The following is a 20,406-nucleotide window of genomic DNA, read 5'->3' as shown; positions in this document are numbered from 1 at the left end:
ATTAAAATCTAAGTTTCCATGATTAGAGATTTCAGAAATATTGGAAACTTCAATTCCAACCTAGCAGTCATCTACAAGCTTCTTACAGAATGGACACATAAACTATACAAAGATAAGTCAAGTCTATACAAAATCAGCACAACCATTATCATGAAGAAATAAATTAATGAATGAATGAATAAAATGATCAATTTGAAAAATGACATCACTCGCGATTTCGATTCAATTTTCAACAATAAAAAAATAACGTATTTACATTACTATGGATATCATTTTCAACTGTCCTATGATATATTTACAATGATGTCACTACCATGCCGATGACCAGTCATGTTTGCCCATTGCATCATGGGATTAGTAAGAGACAGTTGGAATGTCTATAAAAACTCACTGGTAGAGAATGTTCTGGCAGTCGACTAGTCTATTCTATAATATCTGCCCATCTACATTATTCCAAATTATAGCAAATCATATCCATACAAATTAAGTAACGTAGCAAATTGTCAAAGCTCTCTATCAACTAGTATTATCAAAATCACAAAATGTCATTGAGTAATGCCTAGGAAAAACACAAATTTCTAGAAAAGTTTATAGATCATATTTGAGATCATAATGTCCACCAAGAAAAATGTCAAAAAATACGAAATCACATGAATTATCCAAAAGAAGCACCAAAACAAATCCTTACACGTTTGACTAGGAATCTTCGCAAGCTTCAGGTTTCTCTTTTTCAGAGTCTGATAACTTTGATTTGGACAAGTCTAATGTTTCACAAGCACTAGAATCAGAAACGGTGTGAGGAATAAGTTTAGGTGGTTCGTCTTTTGGACTTTCTATTTTTTTCTTTTCCTTCTCTTCAATGTTTTGAACCTTTTCTTTTAGTGAGTCCACAATTTTGCTCAACTTCAAGGAGCTAAAGATTTTATTTTTTGATTTGGGTGCTGGTTTGGATCCTGAAGAGACACTACTAAGAGCGTTAAATGATTTCTCGTTAGGGGTTGATGTACTGAGAGGTGTGGAAGATTTTAACGAGGAAGATTTAACAGTTGGAGTATTTAAGATGTGAGGTTTAGGTTTGTGACTATCACTTGAAGGCTGAGATTTAGAACTCGAGGATGAACTACGACTGTTTTTAGGTTTCATTGACAGATCACAAGCTTCCATTTGTTCGTCTTTTGGAAAGTTATCATATTCCTGACGTAACACTTTTTTCACTAAGTGACTGTCTGGTTTTCGAGATGCTTTCCTTTTCACTGATAAATCCTGAGCTTCTTCCTGTAACATTTTCTCACGTTGAATTTGTTTCATTTTCCGTTCCACTTCCCTCTCTTTCAGTTTCATTTTATCTTCCTTGTGACGCCGTTCGACTTTCCTCTCATCATCTGACTCTGATTCTGTTTTACCATTAGCCATGAATGGATTGGCTAAAGAAGCAAAGGATGTAGGAAGTCCAGAGAGAGATTGGAAGTTACCAGAAAGTCCTTGTGCTAGTAATGGGTTATATAACATGGGATTAAAGTACATTGGAAATGAAGGATGAGGCGTAGAAGATGAACTGGCTTTCTCACTCGAAGATTTTCCTTTCTCTTTGGATTTTTCACTTTCGTCTTTCCGTCCTTTGGAACTGGATTCCTTCGATTTTTCCTTCTTTTCACTTTCCTTCTGAAATTCACCTGTTTCCAGATCACCATATGCTCCCATCATTCCTGGGAAACCTAATCCAGCCAGTCCAGCAAACATTGGATTAGCTAATCCCATATTATGTAAAGAACCAAATGGCATATTCATTCCTAGATTAGGGAACTTGCCCATTAAGCCTGGATAACCTGCCAGGCCAGCCATACCAGCAAATGGATAATCACCACCCATTAAAGCCTGATTTAACAATGGTTCCTTAGGTTTGCGTCCTCTATTTGATGGTTTTAGTAATCTTGATGCTTCCATCTCTTTAGATAAATTACCCTAAAATCATATACAGAAAATTAAATCATATAATTTATTTAGGATATAGACATGCCTTATACATTACAATGCATATCATATATGAAATGTTACTTTGGTTGTACTTGCCAGCCATGTCTGAGTTAAGCTCTAAATGACTGTCTTGTGATTTTGGATCTGTAGATCATGGTTTATTAAAAAGAGCAACTTCTGTTGATATTTCACATATTCCAAGCAAAAACAGGCATGTGTGAATTTTTGTTTACAAACCAAAGAGTCAATGAAAAAAATCTAGAGTAGCCTCAAATATATAGCATCCACATTACATGTGTATCGGAATTATAGTGTAGAGAATTTGGAATAAGCGAGTAAACATCAGTTACCTTAGCTCGAACTATATCACCCCATTTAGAGTCAACATCATAACCTGGATTCTGTTCTAGCCATTCTGATAGATGTTTTAATGGTGGAGCTTTAGATCCGGTCATCTGTTAAAAAAATGAATATAAATTAGTATAATATACTCTCATTTCAAGTTATGCAAGATAATTAATAACATTAAGGCTAGACCAATTTATTTTCTTGTTTTATGGATTTATTCTGAAAAATCTATAGAGGCAGGTAGGAAAAATTCAATAAAAAAGACCAATTTGTGTGAAGGGCGGGAGAGAAAAAAATCATTACAAAAGCCAGGATTGACCTGGATTTTCTTACTTCCTTATCATTGGGGAACTAAGGTAAGAGGATCTGTTTAACAAGAAAATAAAATGGTCTGGTCGAAATAACAAATAATGTTACTACTATACATTACTTTAACACTTGACTTTTAAACAGATGATGTAAATGGAACTGTACCAATGGTGAAATAGTGCAGACATGTCGTAAATAGCAATCTGTGTCAAATTCCTTTGTTATAACAGATACCCTCAGTTTTGGCAAGCCCTTTTTAGGTGACAAAAACTGAGCACTATACACAGAAATTTACAGTATATTGTGAAGCATCTGTCAGTTATAATATATATCAAAGTTGACTTCTGAAGTTACATGCATCATTGAAACATGCAGTAGTAAAAGGTTATAAATAGATATGATTTGATGGCATGAGAATGAGATGAAATGATTAAAAGCACCCAAAAGCAAATATTAATGACACACATTTTGATAGATAAAAAAGAAAAGAAAACACGAAAATAGACACACAAGAATTGTAAGAAAAGACTTTTGGTTCATAGCTATCAATTTCCCGCCTTTTTTCTCCATCAGGTGTCTTTCATACCTTTTTGCCACTTTCTCTTTCTACTACTGTTATATTTTCTTCCCCGGTTACGTGTGATGCATCCATTAATCGAGGGTCAAGTTTAGGCCGACGCTTGCCAGCTTTCAGCAATTCAAGCATTTTTAATTTCTCCTGAAATTTGTCATACACAATGGAATGGACATAAGCCAGAAAACATGCATAGCTTTATTTCTGAGGACATTTTCAGTCTTTAAAACTGTTTGTGTACTTCTCGTTTTGACTTAATTTTTCATAAGAGCTTCTTCCTAAATACTCCAAAAAGTCTTTGATCTAAAATGTCCTCAAAACTGTACCCAAAGCTTCCAAAGGGTAGCATAAAGCATTGAATAAAGATTACATAGTTACACCTATACCAAGAAGTTATTTGATTACAGTATTTGAAGGCAGGGACTTCTCATACTTACCTATACATCAGTAAGCAAAATGACAAATAAAATGAAATTATTATGTGGTCATGCTAATATAGTACACCATGCACCAAACAGTATATGGGGTATATTCCTGATTTACAAATCCATTTTAGTTATTGAAAAAAGCTCGTCAGAACAGAGAAAGTTTAGAAAACATCATAACTTTGTACCATATCCAAAATTTAGAATTTTGTATGTTTATTGACAAATATTCACCAACCAAGCTTTTTTTGCGTGTTTTTCAGAACCCAAAGTTATGAAGTCTAGACCAAGTTTTTTATTTCAAAGAAATTTTTGATACAAAGCCAGTAAGTAATTAGTAATTAATATTAATTAATAGAGATAATCTTCGTTAATTAGCCAGATCAAAGAGTATTATTGAAGAATTAATATCAGACATACCATACTAAGTTCCTGCTCTGTCATTCGTCTTTCTTCTTCCTCCTGTCCATAGAGCGCTAAATCTGGTTGTTCTACAACAAATCCAGGATGGTCTATTAACCATTCCTCCAGATGTTTCTTCTTTGGTGCCTCATCCCCTGATAGTCTGGTACCATCTTCAATATTGATAACTGGTATTCGAAGTTCTGGAATATAAGTACTTCAAAATTGAGAATAATTTCTTTTTCTGTGTTTGAGCATGAAATGAGACATCACATTTTGTTGGTGCCTTGAGAAAAATTTAATACAATCATGAACCAATCATAACTGCTACTTCTCAGCCTTGTCTAACCACAAGATGTTTAAAACCTTGCATCCACTGCCTACTCAAAGAGTCAAATTTAAACAGTATGTACCTGGATCTAAATTGGCACTCATTCTTGCATGATGGCGTTTAGCTAAAGCTTCAGCCATAGCTAATTCAGCCATTTTCTCTGCTTTCTTCTTTCTTCCTCTTTTTCTTCTTTCTGGTAACAAACCTTGCTCAATCTGTAATATCATTTAACCATACAATATCACATTTAAAAAACAAGTAACAGTCAGTTTATGCATTGGAATCTTTACATGGAGTCATATGCCTGGTTACTAATCTAAATCAGTGTGTCAAAATTTGGTGGCCTTAAATCAGTCATCTATTCCTTCCTCATTATTCAAGTTGACCCAGCTGTATGTGGAAAATTTAAACTTACCAGACTATTTCGTAAAAGTGTAGCATCTAATTCTGAATGTCCATTCAAAAATCCTTCAGCGCTCATCTACAATAGAAATAAAATGTACACATGTTAAAATTCTTTAAGATGAATTCAGTTTAATTACCTCAATCATTACCTCACACACTGTACATGACTTGAAATGAATTGGGCTAATTAAAACAGGCAACTTTTGCAGTGTTCAATGAGGGAAATGTTGCCAGGATGTAGCCTACGATTTCAAATGTAAAGAGATCTTTTACTTGTACAGCCTGTAGCATTTAGGGAATCTGTTTATTTTCCTTTCTGAACAAAAAGAACGCTTACACTCATTCCTGACATGCTCATGGCTTCTGTTAGACTTTCATTATCACTAGATGCTCCGCTAGGTGGATTGTGACTTTGATTTAGTAACTGTTGTACTCTTGATGCTACAAAAAATAACAATATTATGCTTAAGATTTTAAGAAACTTTCCAACAGGTACACGATTTTCACAATATTATTGATAATCTGTGATAAGATGCACACAGTGCAATATCAGTAAAAAGAAAGCAGATCTCTCTCTAGAAACCATAACGGTGGTTATAAGTCCCTGAATTTTACACAAACAGAAAAGTTAACTATAAATTACCTCTATCAGAATCAATATCATATTTACTTCTTCTACCACTACTAGATTTAGCCGATCTTTTCTGGATTTTCATACGTAATCCTTCACCCTATTGTCATGGTAAATAAAGCATTAAAATAGGAAATCTACACATCAAACAAAGATTTGAAATAAATGACCGAATCACAATAATTCAAACTGGTCACACAATAAAAGTTATTGACATTTAATATTATAACAAAAAGCAATGAATGAAAAATGTATTTCATAATGAAAAATGATAAAGAAAAGACACTCAACAAACCATAAAATAGGGTGTAGTTCCAAGGGATGGGTCAGAAATTTTGAGAGTTTACAATTCACAAAAACAACATATTTCTGAAAATTTACAGTTGATACCATTACAACATGCAGACAGCAATTTTAAGCCATGCTGAATTTTGAAAGAGGACACACAAAGACACTAAACCAAATGATAATTGATAAAGATAATGATAAAAGCAGCCAATGATAATGATATGATAATGAATGATGGATGACGCCAGAACCCTTGTAACACGATACCCTACCTCAGACATGTGAGCCTCCAAATCTTTGGGAGATTCTCCAATCATCACCTGTATTCCTTCAAATGTTGGTTCAATATCTGAATCACCATGAGGTGTGTCACCTTTCGGAGTTGAGGAACCTACTGGAGTTGTACTGCGTGAATCAAAGGCAGCAGATGGAAATCCTTTCTTAGAAAATGGCCATTCTCCTTTCTCCACAGTATAACAGATGTGTTCTAATCTATGGAAGATTACACGATCCTAAAACAGCAAAATCATAAAATAAATTCATTGAACATTTGTGTTCAATTATAATTCATCATGAACCAGGTCCAAGGCAAGTGCAATAGTATCAATGTTCCATAACGTTAATCTAGAAATTGAATATGAATACATACCTTTGGCCATTCTAACTGTGGATTGAAGAATGATTTGCTGCCAGTTATCTCACCAGGTTCTAAACCTTCCATTTCTAAATAATCTTCATTATACATTCCAGGGAACTAAAATAAATATATACATAGTTACAGATAGAATTAATGATAATAATCCAAATTTACAAAAAAGTATCAATCTGAACAGAAGTTAAATTTGTAATCACATCTGCTTGATGCTTCTAGTTCATTGGCGTAAAGCATGTCCAAAATAATTGGCTTTTCATACTTTATGGGATTCAAAGCACCCAATTAGCAAACATCAGCCTGTACCAACAACAAACCCAGAGCCAACCTAAAACAGAAAATATTTCATTAAGTACCTGTCTTGGCGTTGTGACGGAACGTAATTCGCGTTTTATTAATTCATCTTCTTCTACCTCTTCCTTCTTTTCTTTTATCTTCACAAAATCTTTACTATCTTTACTCTCTGTGGTATCCATGGCTTCTGTTTCATTTTCTGTTTTCACAATGTCCTTTTCTACTTTAATCTTTTCTTCTTTCAAAGAGCCACTTTCTTTCCCTTCACCCTTATCACATTCATTATCACTTGTATCACCATTTACAGTTACTTCCTCTTTGACCTCACTATTTGTGGGTTTTGAGTCATCGACTTCAGGTTTTTCACTTTTGATAGGAGAGTCACTCTCCTTTTTGAGTTCTGTTTCTACTTCGCTTTTTATTGGCGATTCACTTGTATCTTTGTGTGGAGAGTCAATCTTGTCCTTATTTGGTGAGTCACTCTCATCCTTATTTGGCAAGTCAATCTCATCCTTATTTGATAAGTCACTCGCATCCTTATTTGGCAAGTCACTCGCATCCTTATTTGGCAAGTCACTCGCATCCTTGTGTGGCGAGTCACTTGCATCCTTGTGTGGCGAGTCACTTCTATCCTTATTTGGAGAGTCACTTTTATCCTTAGTTGGTGAGTCACTTTTATCCTTAGTTGGTGAGTCACTCTTCAAAGGCGAGTCACTTGTCTTTTTTAGAGAGTCACTATCTCTCACCTCTTCCTTATCAGAGCCTTCTTCATCCTCATTTGTCTCCATTTTCACAGGAGATTCCTTTTTAATGGAGGGATCTTTTTCCTCTTTAACATCCTGCGAACTTTCTGATTTTACACTCTTCTTGGATGGAGTCTCATTTTCCAGTTCTTCTTTAAGTAGATTTGGAGTTTCACCTGGAAGGAAATACAGATCATTAAGAAATGGAAAATTAAGTTCAAATTTTAAGACATCTGGAAATGATTGCCAATACATCAGTTTTATGTTATCAAGGTTTGTCTTGTGATTCTCAAACCAGCCAATCAACATGCTTATATTCAACCATTTTTCATTTTGTTTTGAAAATACGAACACAAGCACAATACACTTCTGTTCTGAGAAAGGTCATTTTGATTGGTTAAATTCCACTGCCTCATACAAAACTATTTGGATAAAGTGAAATAAGGTCCCATTTATAAATTGGTTTGGTTTTAATAATGATAATAAAATACTAACCTCTTGGAGTGCTAGGTGTACCTGGGGTACCATTAGGATTTAGATGACTAAAAGGTGAATTATTACCACGAGCTGTAGCTTTAGTAAATACTTCATGAAATGATAATGTTGGATCTCGTAAGATATGATAATCAGTTCTGGCCACACCATGTCTGTAAAATCAAAATAGTCAGGAATATATAAAACTGCTTAATTTTATTTCACTTGAATATGTAGTGGCATTTCCTTTGCAAGTTTCTTAATTTCTTAAGTCAACAGGTGTTCCTCAGCTTAAGTCAAATGGCTTGGAAACACAGTCAAAGGCAGAATTACCCTTCAGAAAATCTGATGCAAGTTACACTTTAGATTTCAGCTTTTGTCTTACCTGGCTGCTCCTATTAACAATTCTTTATCATGTTTACCACAGATCCACCATCTTGGCATATCAAAAGATGGCTGACATAATTGGATATGTTCGTCTAATTTTGGATGGTATAACATTTCTTCCCGTATCTTATTGATAATATCAATTCGTGCTAGACATCTAGCAGCACGTTCTTCTGTGATCGGTTCAACATACATGGTATTTGGTGGAGCTTTGACTGAAATTGAAGATGGAATTAGTATTTCTAAACCTTATTGGACTCATGAAAAAGAGAAAAATCAATGTGCAATAAATCCTGAACCAGCACAATCCACTTATATTCATTACAGATATGGTTTAATCATGTGGTAAGAACCATAAACCTTAACCTTCAAAACAATCACTATGCTATCTACCGCGCAGAAGGCAAACAGCCTAACTCACGGCACACAGGCACCAACCATTCTGTCAAGATAAGAGAAAAGTTTCCATGCAGTAACATTTGATTGTATTGGCCATAAATAATTGGCATTTTGAAATTCAAAGATACTCACTCTCTTTTCCCAGCTTTCCACAAACTTTTTGGCACATGAAATAAAATCCCTGAAAGTATTCTGTGAGTGTATCATCAAACTTCTTATCTAATTTAGCCAAACTTCTAAATTTATCCCAAATAAATCTTCCAGTCTTCCTGTCAATCTCTACACCAAATGATGAGGCAGTTTTATAGAAATCAGCTTCTTCTCTTCTTGACCAACGACTAAAATGATATCATGATTAAATACAATATAATTTTTTGATTAAATGAATACAGCAGTGGATTTCAGCATGGAAACAAATGCATCTCAAATGAGATATTGTTTATATTGTAGTCTGATAATTTATTTTTCATAGCAAAATATTCTGAAAAGCTCAAATGTCCCTGTGGTTAAAAAACGATTTGTAGAACTTGATTAAAAGTCCTAATTCTGGCATCAAAAAGTCACCCTATATTTGCTAGAGTATTAAAATTGACAAAAAAAAAACAACTTACTTCTGTAAAGATTCTCTTCTGCGATATTCTCTTTCTTTCATAGCCAGATCGCTTCTGCCACGCTTTTCTAATTTCTACAAAATAAGATAAAAAATATATTCCATATTTAAATTAACGGCAACATAAATGCTTGTACTTTAGGCATATATATACATAAATGGACAAACTTTCTTGGTCCTTCAAGTCTGAATTTTTTCTTACGATATGTTCTGACAGTCATTGTAATATTGTGGTCTTAAACTATAAAGTCTATATTGAGAGTAGTCTCCCTTGGAAGAACAGTTAAAATTCAGGATATGATTGTAAATTCAAATGTTCTCCTTAATCAAATCTCAGCTAGCCTGGCAAACTTTCATCCCACAAGATCAATAACCAACTTACTCGTTGTTGCATCTCCATCTCCATGATACGTTTTTTATTTCCACGTTGATAACATGTAATTAATCTACGTAACCTCGAGTTCAATTCAGATTTATCTGGGAATGGTAATTTATCCCCATTATCTAGAAAAGAAAATATCACTTATTATTTACATCAAATTTTCGGAAGAATTCTATTTAATTTTACTCAGAAATTTAAAACAGACTATTAGCAGATTTTGTGATAGTGACGTCATAGAATGATTATTTTATTGGAATTGCAAGAACCACAGACTACTGACTGATAATTGAATGGTGCAAATCAATGCTTACAGTGTCCCTGATACACATAAATAGTATTCATAAAATCTCTTTACAATCTCTTTTAATATATGTTTCTGAGAGGGGGATTCCTCCCAAAACAAACTCTAAGAACCCCTCTTCCTAATTACAACTACCCTGCTATCTCTTACTGTAGGCTCAGATTATCTTAAGGTTTGAAATCATCCTATTTCATTGGATTGACAGAACTAAATAATCATCATAGCAAACTGAAAGTAGATAATTTGGGCTGGTCTGAATCACCATGTCCATAAAATTAATAGTTGAATTGATTCTTACCTTCTGATTTGGAAGGATTTGTGGATTTCTTCGATTCAGGAGCAGACGTCATGGAAGCTTCATCATCATCAAAATCATCATCATCATTCCTGAAAAAAAAAAAAATGAATGCTAGAAAACTTTGGTACAAACTCTTTTGTCAATGGAGGTCAAAATAGTGTATTCTTCAGTGGTTCATTGAGAAAGAGCTTGTACTCATGGTATATTTAGTCCAGCACATCCAGACTAAATATTCTCAGTATTAGCATGGCTAATCATCATTAGAATACTTGGGTGCATCAGTGTTTTAATCTGGTACATGGGCTCAAAGGGTCAAGGCTAAAGCTACTCTTTTCTAGAACCATGGCGTTAATACATAACGAACTCAAATGAGATGCCCTTTTTGCCAACTGCAAAATTGAAAACTTGAATCCAATAGTTTTACTCACTTGTCATCATTTTCCTCGTTTTGTTCACGAAGTAAAGCTGCGCCATCTGGTGGACCACATCTTGATAGAAATACTAATGTTGGATCAGAACGTATCTGGTTAAACTTTTCATAACCTAAAAGAATGAAGACCATCATAAACTATTCTATATCTTTAAATCTTTCGTCTGTACTGGTATAGTAAGTTCCTAAAACCAGGTAGGAACGCTCTTAACTTAATATTCCAAAGTCGAGTTAAAGACTGGTCATGAAGACACCCATAGACTACATTATCTAGTACGCTGTCAATACTTAAGCTTATTTCAATTATAACAAATTCATCGAAAAGATGACCAACCAACGAAACATTAACATATGAAAAACTTACCATGTTTAAAGACTCCTACAATAAGAGATCTATCAGCTAGCTCATCCCACCAGAATGTAGGTGTATCACGATCAGCTGATGGTTTAGGAATGTTAATATCCCTGAAAATACATGTAATATTCAATTAGCATCATCAGAGATCAACAGAGATCCATTGCTATACTGTTTCTTACAGTTTTAATGTCTTGAAAGGGTGAATTCTATCCTATCAGGTTTCCATGGAAATATATATATTGAAAAGACTTACTTGATATTTGCTCCTTGGAAGACCTTATGTGCTTCTTCACCAACAATTTCTTGTTTGAGGTAGTAGAGAAGACGAACCCGTAATAAAACTCTGAAAATATATTAAGTATTGTTTTAAGATAGACCTAAGAATGTCTAAATGACGTGTATAAGATATAACCTACTTGTTAGAATGTCAGTCTAAATGACGTGTATAAGATATATCCTACTTGTTACAATGTCTGTCTAAATGACGTGTATAAGATATAACCTTCTTGTTACAATGTCTGTCTAAATGACGTGTATAAGATATAACCTACTTGTTAGAATGTCAGTCTAAATGACGTGTATAAGATATATCCTACTTGTTACAATGTCTGTCTAAATGACGTGTATAAGATATAACCTTCTTGTTACAATGTCTGTCTAAATGACGTGTATAAGATATAACCTACTTGTTACAATGTCTGTCTAAATGACGTGTATAAGATATAACCTTCTTGTTACAATGTCTGTCTAAATGATGTGTATAAGATATAACCTACTTGTTACAATGTCTGTCTAAATGACGTGTATAAGATATAACCTTCTTGTTACAATGTCTGTCTAAATGATGTGTATAAGATATAACCTACTTGTTACAATGTCTGTCTAAATGACGTGTATAAGATATAACCTACTTGTTACAATGTCTGTCTAAATGACGTGTATAAGATATATCCTACTTGTTACAATGTCTGTCTAAATGACGTGTATAAGATATAACCTTCTTGTTACAATGTCTGTCTAACTGATGTGTATAAGATATAACCTACTTGTTAGAATGTCTGTCTAAATGACGTGTATAAGATATAACCTACTTGTTACAATGTCTGTCTAAATGACGTGTATAAGATATAACCTACTTGTTAGAATGTCTGTCTAAATGACGTGTATAAGCTGGATCAAGGACGGAAGCAGGGTTAAGATCTATGTTAAATTTTTCTGATTCTGGTTCCACAGGTTCTGGTATATTAGGATCTCTTTTTTTATTACTCTTTCTTCCACGTGGTACTGGCGCCGATAAACCTGAAAAAGTTCACCAATAATGATGAATTACATAGAGACCAGAAAAAATGAAATGAAATGGAATTTTACGTTCTACTTTTCTGCACCAAGTGGGCCAATGAAGACAGACAACATCATGCAGTGTGCAATGAGGGAAATTGAAAACAATTAACACGCGAAAGGGGTACATACCTTTATGATTTTTAAGAACAGCGTTACTGTTGGGTGACACTAAATCTAATATAAAACTTTTAATTTTATCATCACCTTTATAGGTTGATAAACAACACACCAGCTGAAATTGGAAAGACAAGTTGTCATATTGTTGTCTGGATTACTCCCTTCTGTAGTCAAATAGAGTTGCTTGCCCTTACCGTCCTGTTTTAGGATGCCTTGAAGGACATTAATGAATAAAACATGGCCGAAATGCTCTGGTTTAAGCGTAATTCCATAATGCAACATTAACATCTATTTCAGTATATACAGTACCAAAAGTCTATGGCTTGTTATGTGCAGCCTACATGTATTTTACTTCCCGATTAGAAACATTTCTAATATGTAGACAAGAACACTTACAATTCCTCGAGCTATGGTCTCAATATCTTTTTCATCCAGACGTCTTTTAAATCTTACATGATTCAATATATCACCCCATCTTCCCCAACTGTAAAATATAGAAAATGTGAACATTCATTTATATTTTGTCAAGGAGATAAAAGCAGAAAGTTCTTCAAGAAAAGTTTTCTACAGTAAATGTCACTTCCTGTTTAAACTATTAGGGTTTCCGTATGGATTGGCAATGAACTCTAACCTTAAGTGAAATTTAGTACATCATCAATCAAAACTTACCCATAAACCATCATTGATTTCTCCACTTTGAAGCATTCAGAACGACAATAACCATCACCAGTGTATTCATCATTAAAATCTTCATCATCATCTTTTCGTGATTTACGTTTGGATTTACGTTTTGAGGAGGATGTTGCCTTGCCTTCTTCATCACTATCACTAGAAGATTCTAGTTCGCTCATATCAACAACTGTATCATCATTACCAAATCGTGTTGTTTGTTTTCTTCGTCTTGGTAGATCAATTATCAATTCATTCTACAAGCAAGGAAAATAAAATGAAGAACTTTCCATTTGTTAGGTCCAAATTTTCCAATTTTCAATTGTCACAGGAACACAAGAGACAAGGCATCAAGGGCCTTTCTCGAAACAAAATATTTTGTTGATTGTAAAATTGTTAATCCCTCGCGATAAAAGCGAAAGAATTTAAAGTTTTAATCCAAGCTTACCCTGTTCTGAATCTCATCCACATCAATATCAGCTTTCTTGGCCCACTTCTGCCAGAATTCCGGATCATTAATATCTATATCAGTTCTGTTGGTTGATAAACTGAAACTAGCCTACAACAGAAAGGAACAAATATATAGAGTTCAAGTTTCATATGATATCAACCATAACAATTATTCCCACAAACAATAACCATTGAAACATCACACGGAAATTAATCCAATATGCACCACAACAAAAAATACAAACTTAACCTACCTTGGCAAATGTGGAGCCTTTTCCCTCTGATTCTATTTGTATAACTTGTGTACGACGTTTTAAAATCTGATCAATATCTTCTTCACAGAAATCATCACCTGCTGTATCGTCATCCATTAATGCACCATACGCACCTTTCTTTAATAACTCTTCAACCTCTTTCTTTGATAGTTGGGATGGCTGAAAATTCGCATATATTTTTTAAGATTTGGCACATATTTCTAATACCATTTGTGAAAAGCTCCTGCCTCACTGCATAGAATCTTAATCTCATACTTATTAAGAAGTTCTACTGCTCCATATCACTTCCTTAGCAACTGCACTTTGACTTAAATAACTGAGTTAAAACAAATCAAATGATTACAAATCACCAAAGCTTACCTGATTGGTACCAGGTTTTTCTCCACCAAGAGACTGTAAAACAGCTTTATCTAAGCCTAGTTTCATTGAAGCTCTATCAAACATCTCTCTTTCATATGAGTTCCTGGTAACCAGTCTATAAATCTTCACTGCTTTCTGTTGTCCAATACGATGACATCTAGCTTGTGCCTGAAATTTCCATAAATGTTGCATGAAGATATGGCAGTCAGACTTGACAACTGGCTCTATGCTGGCAAAGATTATTCTGGCAGCTTTTTGAGGTGAGGGATTAGGTAAATTAAAACACCAGATTGATTACCAAAAGCACTGGCCATTGCATAATTATCATGCTTTAGGATTCAAACTACAACTTAATCATGTGGTAGACGACAACCTACCGTATCACTCCAATGCTCTATTAACAACTTTGAAATGCTCTGAGTTTGGTCTAGTATATTACCTGCAAGTCATTCTGTGGATTCCAGTCTGAATCATATATAATACAAGTATCAGCTGCTGTCAGATTGATACCTAGACCTCCAGCTCGAGTACACAGTAAAAATACAAATCTATCAGAATCTGAAATTCAAAAACAAACAATTATGACCTGTAGTAGGGAATTTTAGAACTTCATGTTTTCTCATCTCTTTTTTAGGTATAAATAACATTACACTCTTGTGCTTCAGTTAAAACTTGTGACGATGAGCAATATCATGCAGTGTGCAATGAGGGAAATTTGGCCAAGAAAGCTTACAACAGAGGTAAATGTAACATAATAGTCAAGTAAACATGACAAGAATCTCACCTTTCTTGGAGAATCTATCAATGGCTTCTTGTCGAATATTACCTCTTATTCTACCATCTAGTCGTTCATATAAATAACTATTGAGAAGAAAACATTCATAATTAAAACCAAAATAACAGAAACATAAGGACTGAACAATGGTTAAAAGGTAGACAATTCTCCCTTGAATTCACTTTGACAGTGTCAGTGTCCAAATATGTTCCATAACTTTTCACTCCTTAATACTATATCAGCAGGATTCTAAAGCTTTCCTTAATGAATTCTTTTTCATAATGCAATGAATTCAATGAGGGATATTAATTAATACAAGGGCAATAACTTACTGTTTATGTACAAGATAATCCTCTAATATATCCAACACTTTTATCATCTGAGAGAAGATTAACACTTTATGGCCACCCTGTTTTAATTTCGGTAATAATTTATCCATTAATACCATTTTACCACAGGACTGTACCATAGCAGTAAATGTGGGGTCGATATCGGTTGGCGTTTTAGTTTTCATATCATCCATAATTTTATCTTCAGCACCTGATTAAAAAACAAGAAAAAAATTTATACATAACATACACTCCACGACCGGGTTTGTCAACTTCGAGAGTAACTGATAATTTATCAACCTAATGAAGAGAGGCAATGTCATGCAGTGTGCAATTAGGGAAATTTTAATGGCCATAAGCCTACTATTTATCCAGGCATTACCAACTGTTCACGGTTCTTAAAGGTAGCACATGCAACTTCTGTTTCTAAAAATTTCTCAAAACTCAATAAATATGACATGAGATAAGAGTTAATAATACCTTTAATAAGGAAGGGATGATTACAACATTTTCTCAATTCCATCATTGTGTTCATTAAATTTGGCACATTAGCAGACCCTGTGGCACCTTTAGATAAGAATGTAAAATTTCTTTCCAATATGGCACGGTAATATTTCTTCTGTATGTTTGTCAATTCAACCTGGAAGGATAAAAAATTGCTTTTAGAATATAGACCATGCCACTTGCATTCTTGTCTTGAAATGTAAAGTTTCACAAACACATCTTACTAATGTTGCAGAAGACAAATTCCAAAACTACTTTGTGTACACTTTAAATTTTTGTTTTTTTGCTGAACTGTTAAATGCTTTGTACTCTATTTCATGACAAATATGAATACTAAATTGTCTTAAATTATTGGGATGGTATAAAACACAAACCTCTACAATTGTTTCTTCTTTTGGTGCCAGGTTTTTCTCTACATCTTCCTTTAACCTTCGTAACATCATTGGTTTTAAAATCTATTAATAATACAATAAATAAATAAATAAATAATAGCAATAACAATGAAGGTGCATCAAGTTTCATCAGGATAGCACACTCATTTTCAATTCTGTTGAGGGTTGGTATTGACGTCTGCTTTCAGCCAAAGATGATATAGCAGACATAACTGTTGAGGGTTCTTAAAATCATATTTATAGCAATACTATATCTTAATAACATCCACAATTGTCAATGAAGTCTAAGTTGAAAGGAAATTTGGAATGAAAATCTGGACATGTTCTTTACCAACACAAATATAGAGCAGTTTGATTCCTTGAGTTACTATCAATGATATTATCCATTTAAATGAGTAATCAAAACCAACATACCTCTTTCAGTTGATCAACTTGTGATTCAGTTTTAAGATTACCAAATTCCCCAACAAAAGCTTCAGAGGAGGCAAATTGTTTAGGTTCAAGGAAATTAAGTAAACTGAATAATTCATCAGTATTATTTTGTAAGGGTGTACCAGTTAATAATACCCTATGTTCCTGTAAGATAAATAGGTAAATAATCAGTAAGTGGATGCTCACGTCTGGCCATGTATTGTTGAAAAGATCTTAACTCTAGGATATCCTAGAAATAGACTTAGAAGTTAAGAAACTGGGACATCCTAGCGCTAAGATCGTTTTGTTTATGTATTTTCACCGCCATGGATAACAGTAAATGAAATGAAGATTTATGTACTACTTTTCTGCACCTTGGCTAAAGAAGAAAAGGCAACACAGTGTGCAATATGGGACATTTTGCCAGGACAGCAGCATAAGCCTACTCTATTTTAGATTTTATACCAGTAAGTAAGCGAGAAACTCATTGAGCAACAAAGTAAAACCAACTTACCAGATCTATTTTATTAAGTCCGTCCATTAAACGACAGTTCCTATTCTTTAATCTATGAGCCTCATCAATAATCAAACATCTCCATTTGATACTACTGATTAAATCTACATCTGATATAATTATTTCATATGTTGTTATCAAAGCATGAATTTTATATATACCAGGTATCTTATTGCCCTGCAATAGCAAGAAATAATTCAATTAATAACATTTACAAATTTATATCATTTTGTTTAAAAGATTGTGGAAGATAGACCTGAACTCATTCAACATGGAGCGTTGATTGATGAAGCATCATACACATTCAAGCTATAAAACTGTATAAATTCATGTCATGCAGTCGCTCATGTGCAGAGATAATTATCAAAGTTCAGCGGACACTTGCCATAAAACGATATATGGTCTTATGACAAGGAGATAATTAAACTAAAAAAAAAATTCATTGCACTAATAAAAGCACTATATATAGGCCAACTTCATAAAGAATATAAGCTGCTAGATCCTAAAAGTACTAACACTTCAGAAAAAATAAGGTAAACTTACAGCAGAGTCTCTATAGTATATTTCATATTCTTGTATCATATTACGACTAGGGGCACTGAAAAAAAAGACATAATAATAAAAATTTCCATTGTTAACCATTAGGCAAATAATTTCAAGAAGAAAAAAAATCATTCAAAATATAAAATTTTAAAACCATCCCGGATCTTGTCAATCCAAACTCTTATCTCTCATTAGACGACAGACTAATTGTCCGTAGGAGATATATCCATATGATTAATCTACTTACGTTCCATGGTAGGTAATTACATTCATGTCAGTCCAGGTTTCAAATTCACGTTGCCAGTTAGCTATAGTTGATAATGGAGCTACCACTAGGAAAGGACCATGTATACCATATAAATCTATTTCGTGTAAAAATGTGATACTCTGTATAGTTTTACCAAGTCCCATCTCGTCAGCTAGGATACAATTTTGTCTGAAAAAATAAAACATTTCATGAATTTATTATTCAAAATTTAAAAGGTTTTTTTTTGTTTATCTGTTGCCAATCAATGCATTGAGTACTATTTCTACAATTTCCTGTTAGGAGAATAATTATCATGCAGAATAAACATTAACTCTTATTATCGCGCTTTTTATCAGCAATTAGAAATGACAGAATAAATGAGAATTCTCACCTATTATAATAACAGAATGTTAACCAATTAACACCTTCTAGTTGGTATTCTCGAATAGAATTGTTATTTTTATAATCTCGTGATTTAGGTAGTTGTTTCCATTCATCAGGGCTTGGTCTTTCTTTATGCTGGAAAGGAAAATAAAGTATAAATGAGAGTAACTTATTTATTTTGTACATTTTCAGAGAGATTATAAATTCATAGATAAACCACTCAAAACATCTGATCTCTTTACATAAATGTATATCCCTTTCTGTCATGTAAAGAACTTGGCACTAGTCTATAGATGCAAGTCCATCCATTTTATGACTGATAGGAAAAACTCAATCAGAAAATTTGCAGGAACTATCATTAAAACCATCAACTTTGGAAGCACAATGTCTTAAAGTGGAAACTATTCATGCACTTAATGATTCCTTAATGTAAAAGTACATACTACTCGTTCCTCTGGTGATGGTAGAGTTCGGAATTTACGGAAATCTTCCACTTTCTTAGGATCTACATCTTGCTGAAGTTCCCAGGTACAATCTTCATACGCCATACTTCGCCATTTTATAAGGAAATATGTCATTTCTTGTTGTGTGGCTGGATCTTTAGCTATTTGTTCATCTAAAACTCTATCTACTTCCGTATAGTCTGGGTTGAAATATTCATCTTCATCATTCTGTAATGGAGTAGGAACATTAGAAGATGGAAATCTTACTAATTCATGTTTAAATCCTATAATCTCCTTTTATTTAGCATGAAGCTACATTCTGGCAAAACAAATCTTCAGAATGTCAAGGAATTACGTACTTGGTCTTATACCTTGACTTTTTTGTATTACGAAGTTTGTAAATGCAATGATTTGATTGGATTGTGCACTAGCAAATACAGTCAATCTGAGCTCTCAACAGAAAGACTGAACAAACATGCTCATGTTCAATGCATTTCATTATGCCTTTGTGAAAAAAATAGAACATAGGGCCTTACCATTTCAAAAACATTTGTCTGTTGCTTTTTCAATCTATATCTCTTGAGTTTACCCAGAATTCTCTTGTCTTTGGCTTCCAATTCTTTCTGAGTCTTCCAATCACAATGTAGATGAGAGCTATAAGGAGAGAAAAGGATATAAGTTTCTGAGTAATCAAGGAGACACGATCGTCTAAATTTATGACTCTTTATCAAAAGGTGAAGCAAAACTGGTCAAGATATAAATATTCTATATAGTATTACTTACTAATTCTTAAATTTGACCAGAAATTCTTCTTCTCCTTCCTCTGACTTATCTTTTTCATCATCCTGAAATCAACAATTTTCAAAATTATGTCATTTACTGTATAGTATTTTACTACTTACATATTCTTATATCAAAGGCATTTCATGTTCTCTACTCAGTATGGCTATCCATACCAAAATTGGTGCCAATCTGCATATGAGTATATTCAATTGGCATCAACGTTTATTTGCTTCTACAATGTATAGCTAAACTGTTACTTCGGATAAGTTTCGTTTTAAAGTTCAGATTGATAGTGTTTATTTCATAAGAGAATTACATTACATTACTTACATCTTCGTCATATTTTCTTATCCTGGAACCCAGAATCTTCTCTACAACAATAACTTCTTCTCCAGGTGACTGGTCCTAGAAACATCAGACATTTGATTAATTTCTTATTATAAATATGTTCCAATCAAATGAGTAAGTTTACAGTAAGATTACAGCATAAAATGAGCAACTTGGAAATATCATTCATTCATAGATACAAGCACTAATAAGTATACAGGGATTCCATTAACCCTTTAAACACTGGCAGCTGCTTTAGACACAATTGTAAACAAAGCCACATATCATTGTATCATACACTTTAAAGTTAAATTACTTGGACATTTTAATTCATTAATCCTCAGTGTTCAAAGGGTTGATACTTACAGATTTCATGGCCACAGGAGCGTTATCAACAGCCTCTATATCAACATCATGATTATCATCTGATAGATTTAAGTCTAGATCATCCATATACTTCTTTCTTTTCGTGTTTCGTGATGATCGACGTTTCTAAATTCAAACATTAAAATTTAAGAACACAATCG

The 20,406-nt window shown here is 33.5% G+C and overlaps 1 protein-coding gene across 1 annotated transcript; it reads right to left on the bottom strand.

The window, feature by feature from the left end:
* Positions 1-7,866: 7,866 nt before the first annotated feature.
* LOTGIDRAFT_144072 (hypothetical protein) lies at positions 7,867-19,422 on the bottom strand (the record flags this gene model as incomplete). Its single annotated transcript, XM_009054750.1, has 28 exons — positions 7,867-8,023; positions 8,236-8,452; positions 8,769-8,974; positions 9,051-9,136; positions 9,629-9,768; positions 10,228-10,316; positions 10,656-10,770; positions 11,022-11,122; positions 11,269-11,358; positions 12,152-12,314; positions 12,486-12,588; positions 12,870-12,957; positions 13,143-13,399; positions 13,591-13,701; positions 13,847-14,026; positions 14,228-14,395; positions 14,667-14,785; positions 15,012-15,088; positions 15,335-15,542; positions 15,812-15,971; positions 16,210-16,290; positions 16,642-16,803; positions 17,153-17,329; positions 17,696-17,750; positions 17,943-18,131; positions 18,334-18,461; positions 18,773-18,997; positions 19,306-19,422. Coding segments are annotated over 28 exons (3,969 nt in total), but the record flags the coding sequence as incomplete, so codon positions are not given.
* Between the last annotated feature and the right edge of the window lie 984 nt (positions 19,423-20,406).

Source organism: Lottia gigantea, assembly GCF_000327385.1.
Source record: "Lottia gigantea unplaced genomic scaffold LOTGIsca_223, whole genome shotgun sequence".
In the NCBI taxonomy this organism is placed as follows: Eukaryota; Metazoa; Mollusca; class Gastropoda; family Lottiidae; genus Lottia; species Lottia gigantea.
This window is presented reverse-complemented; position numbering and strand designations above follow the sequence as displayed.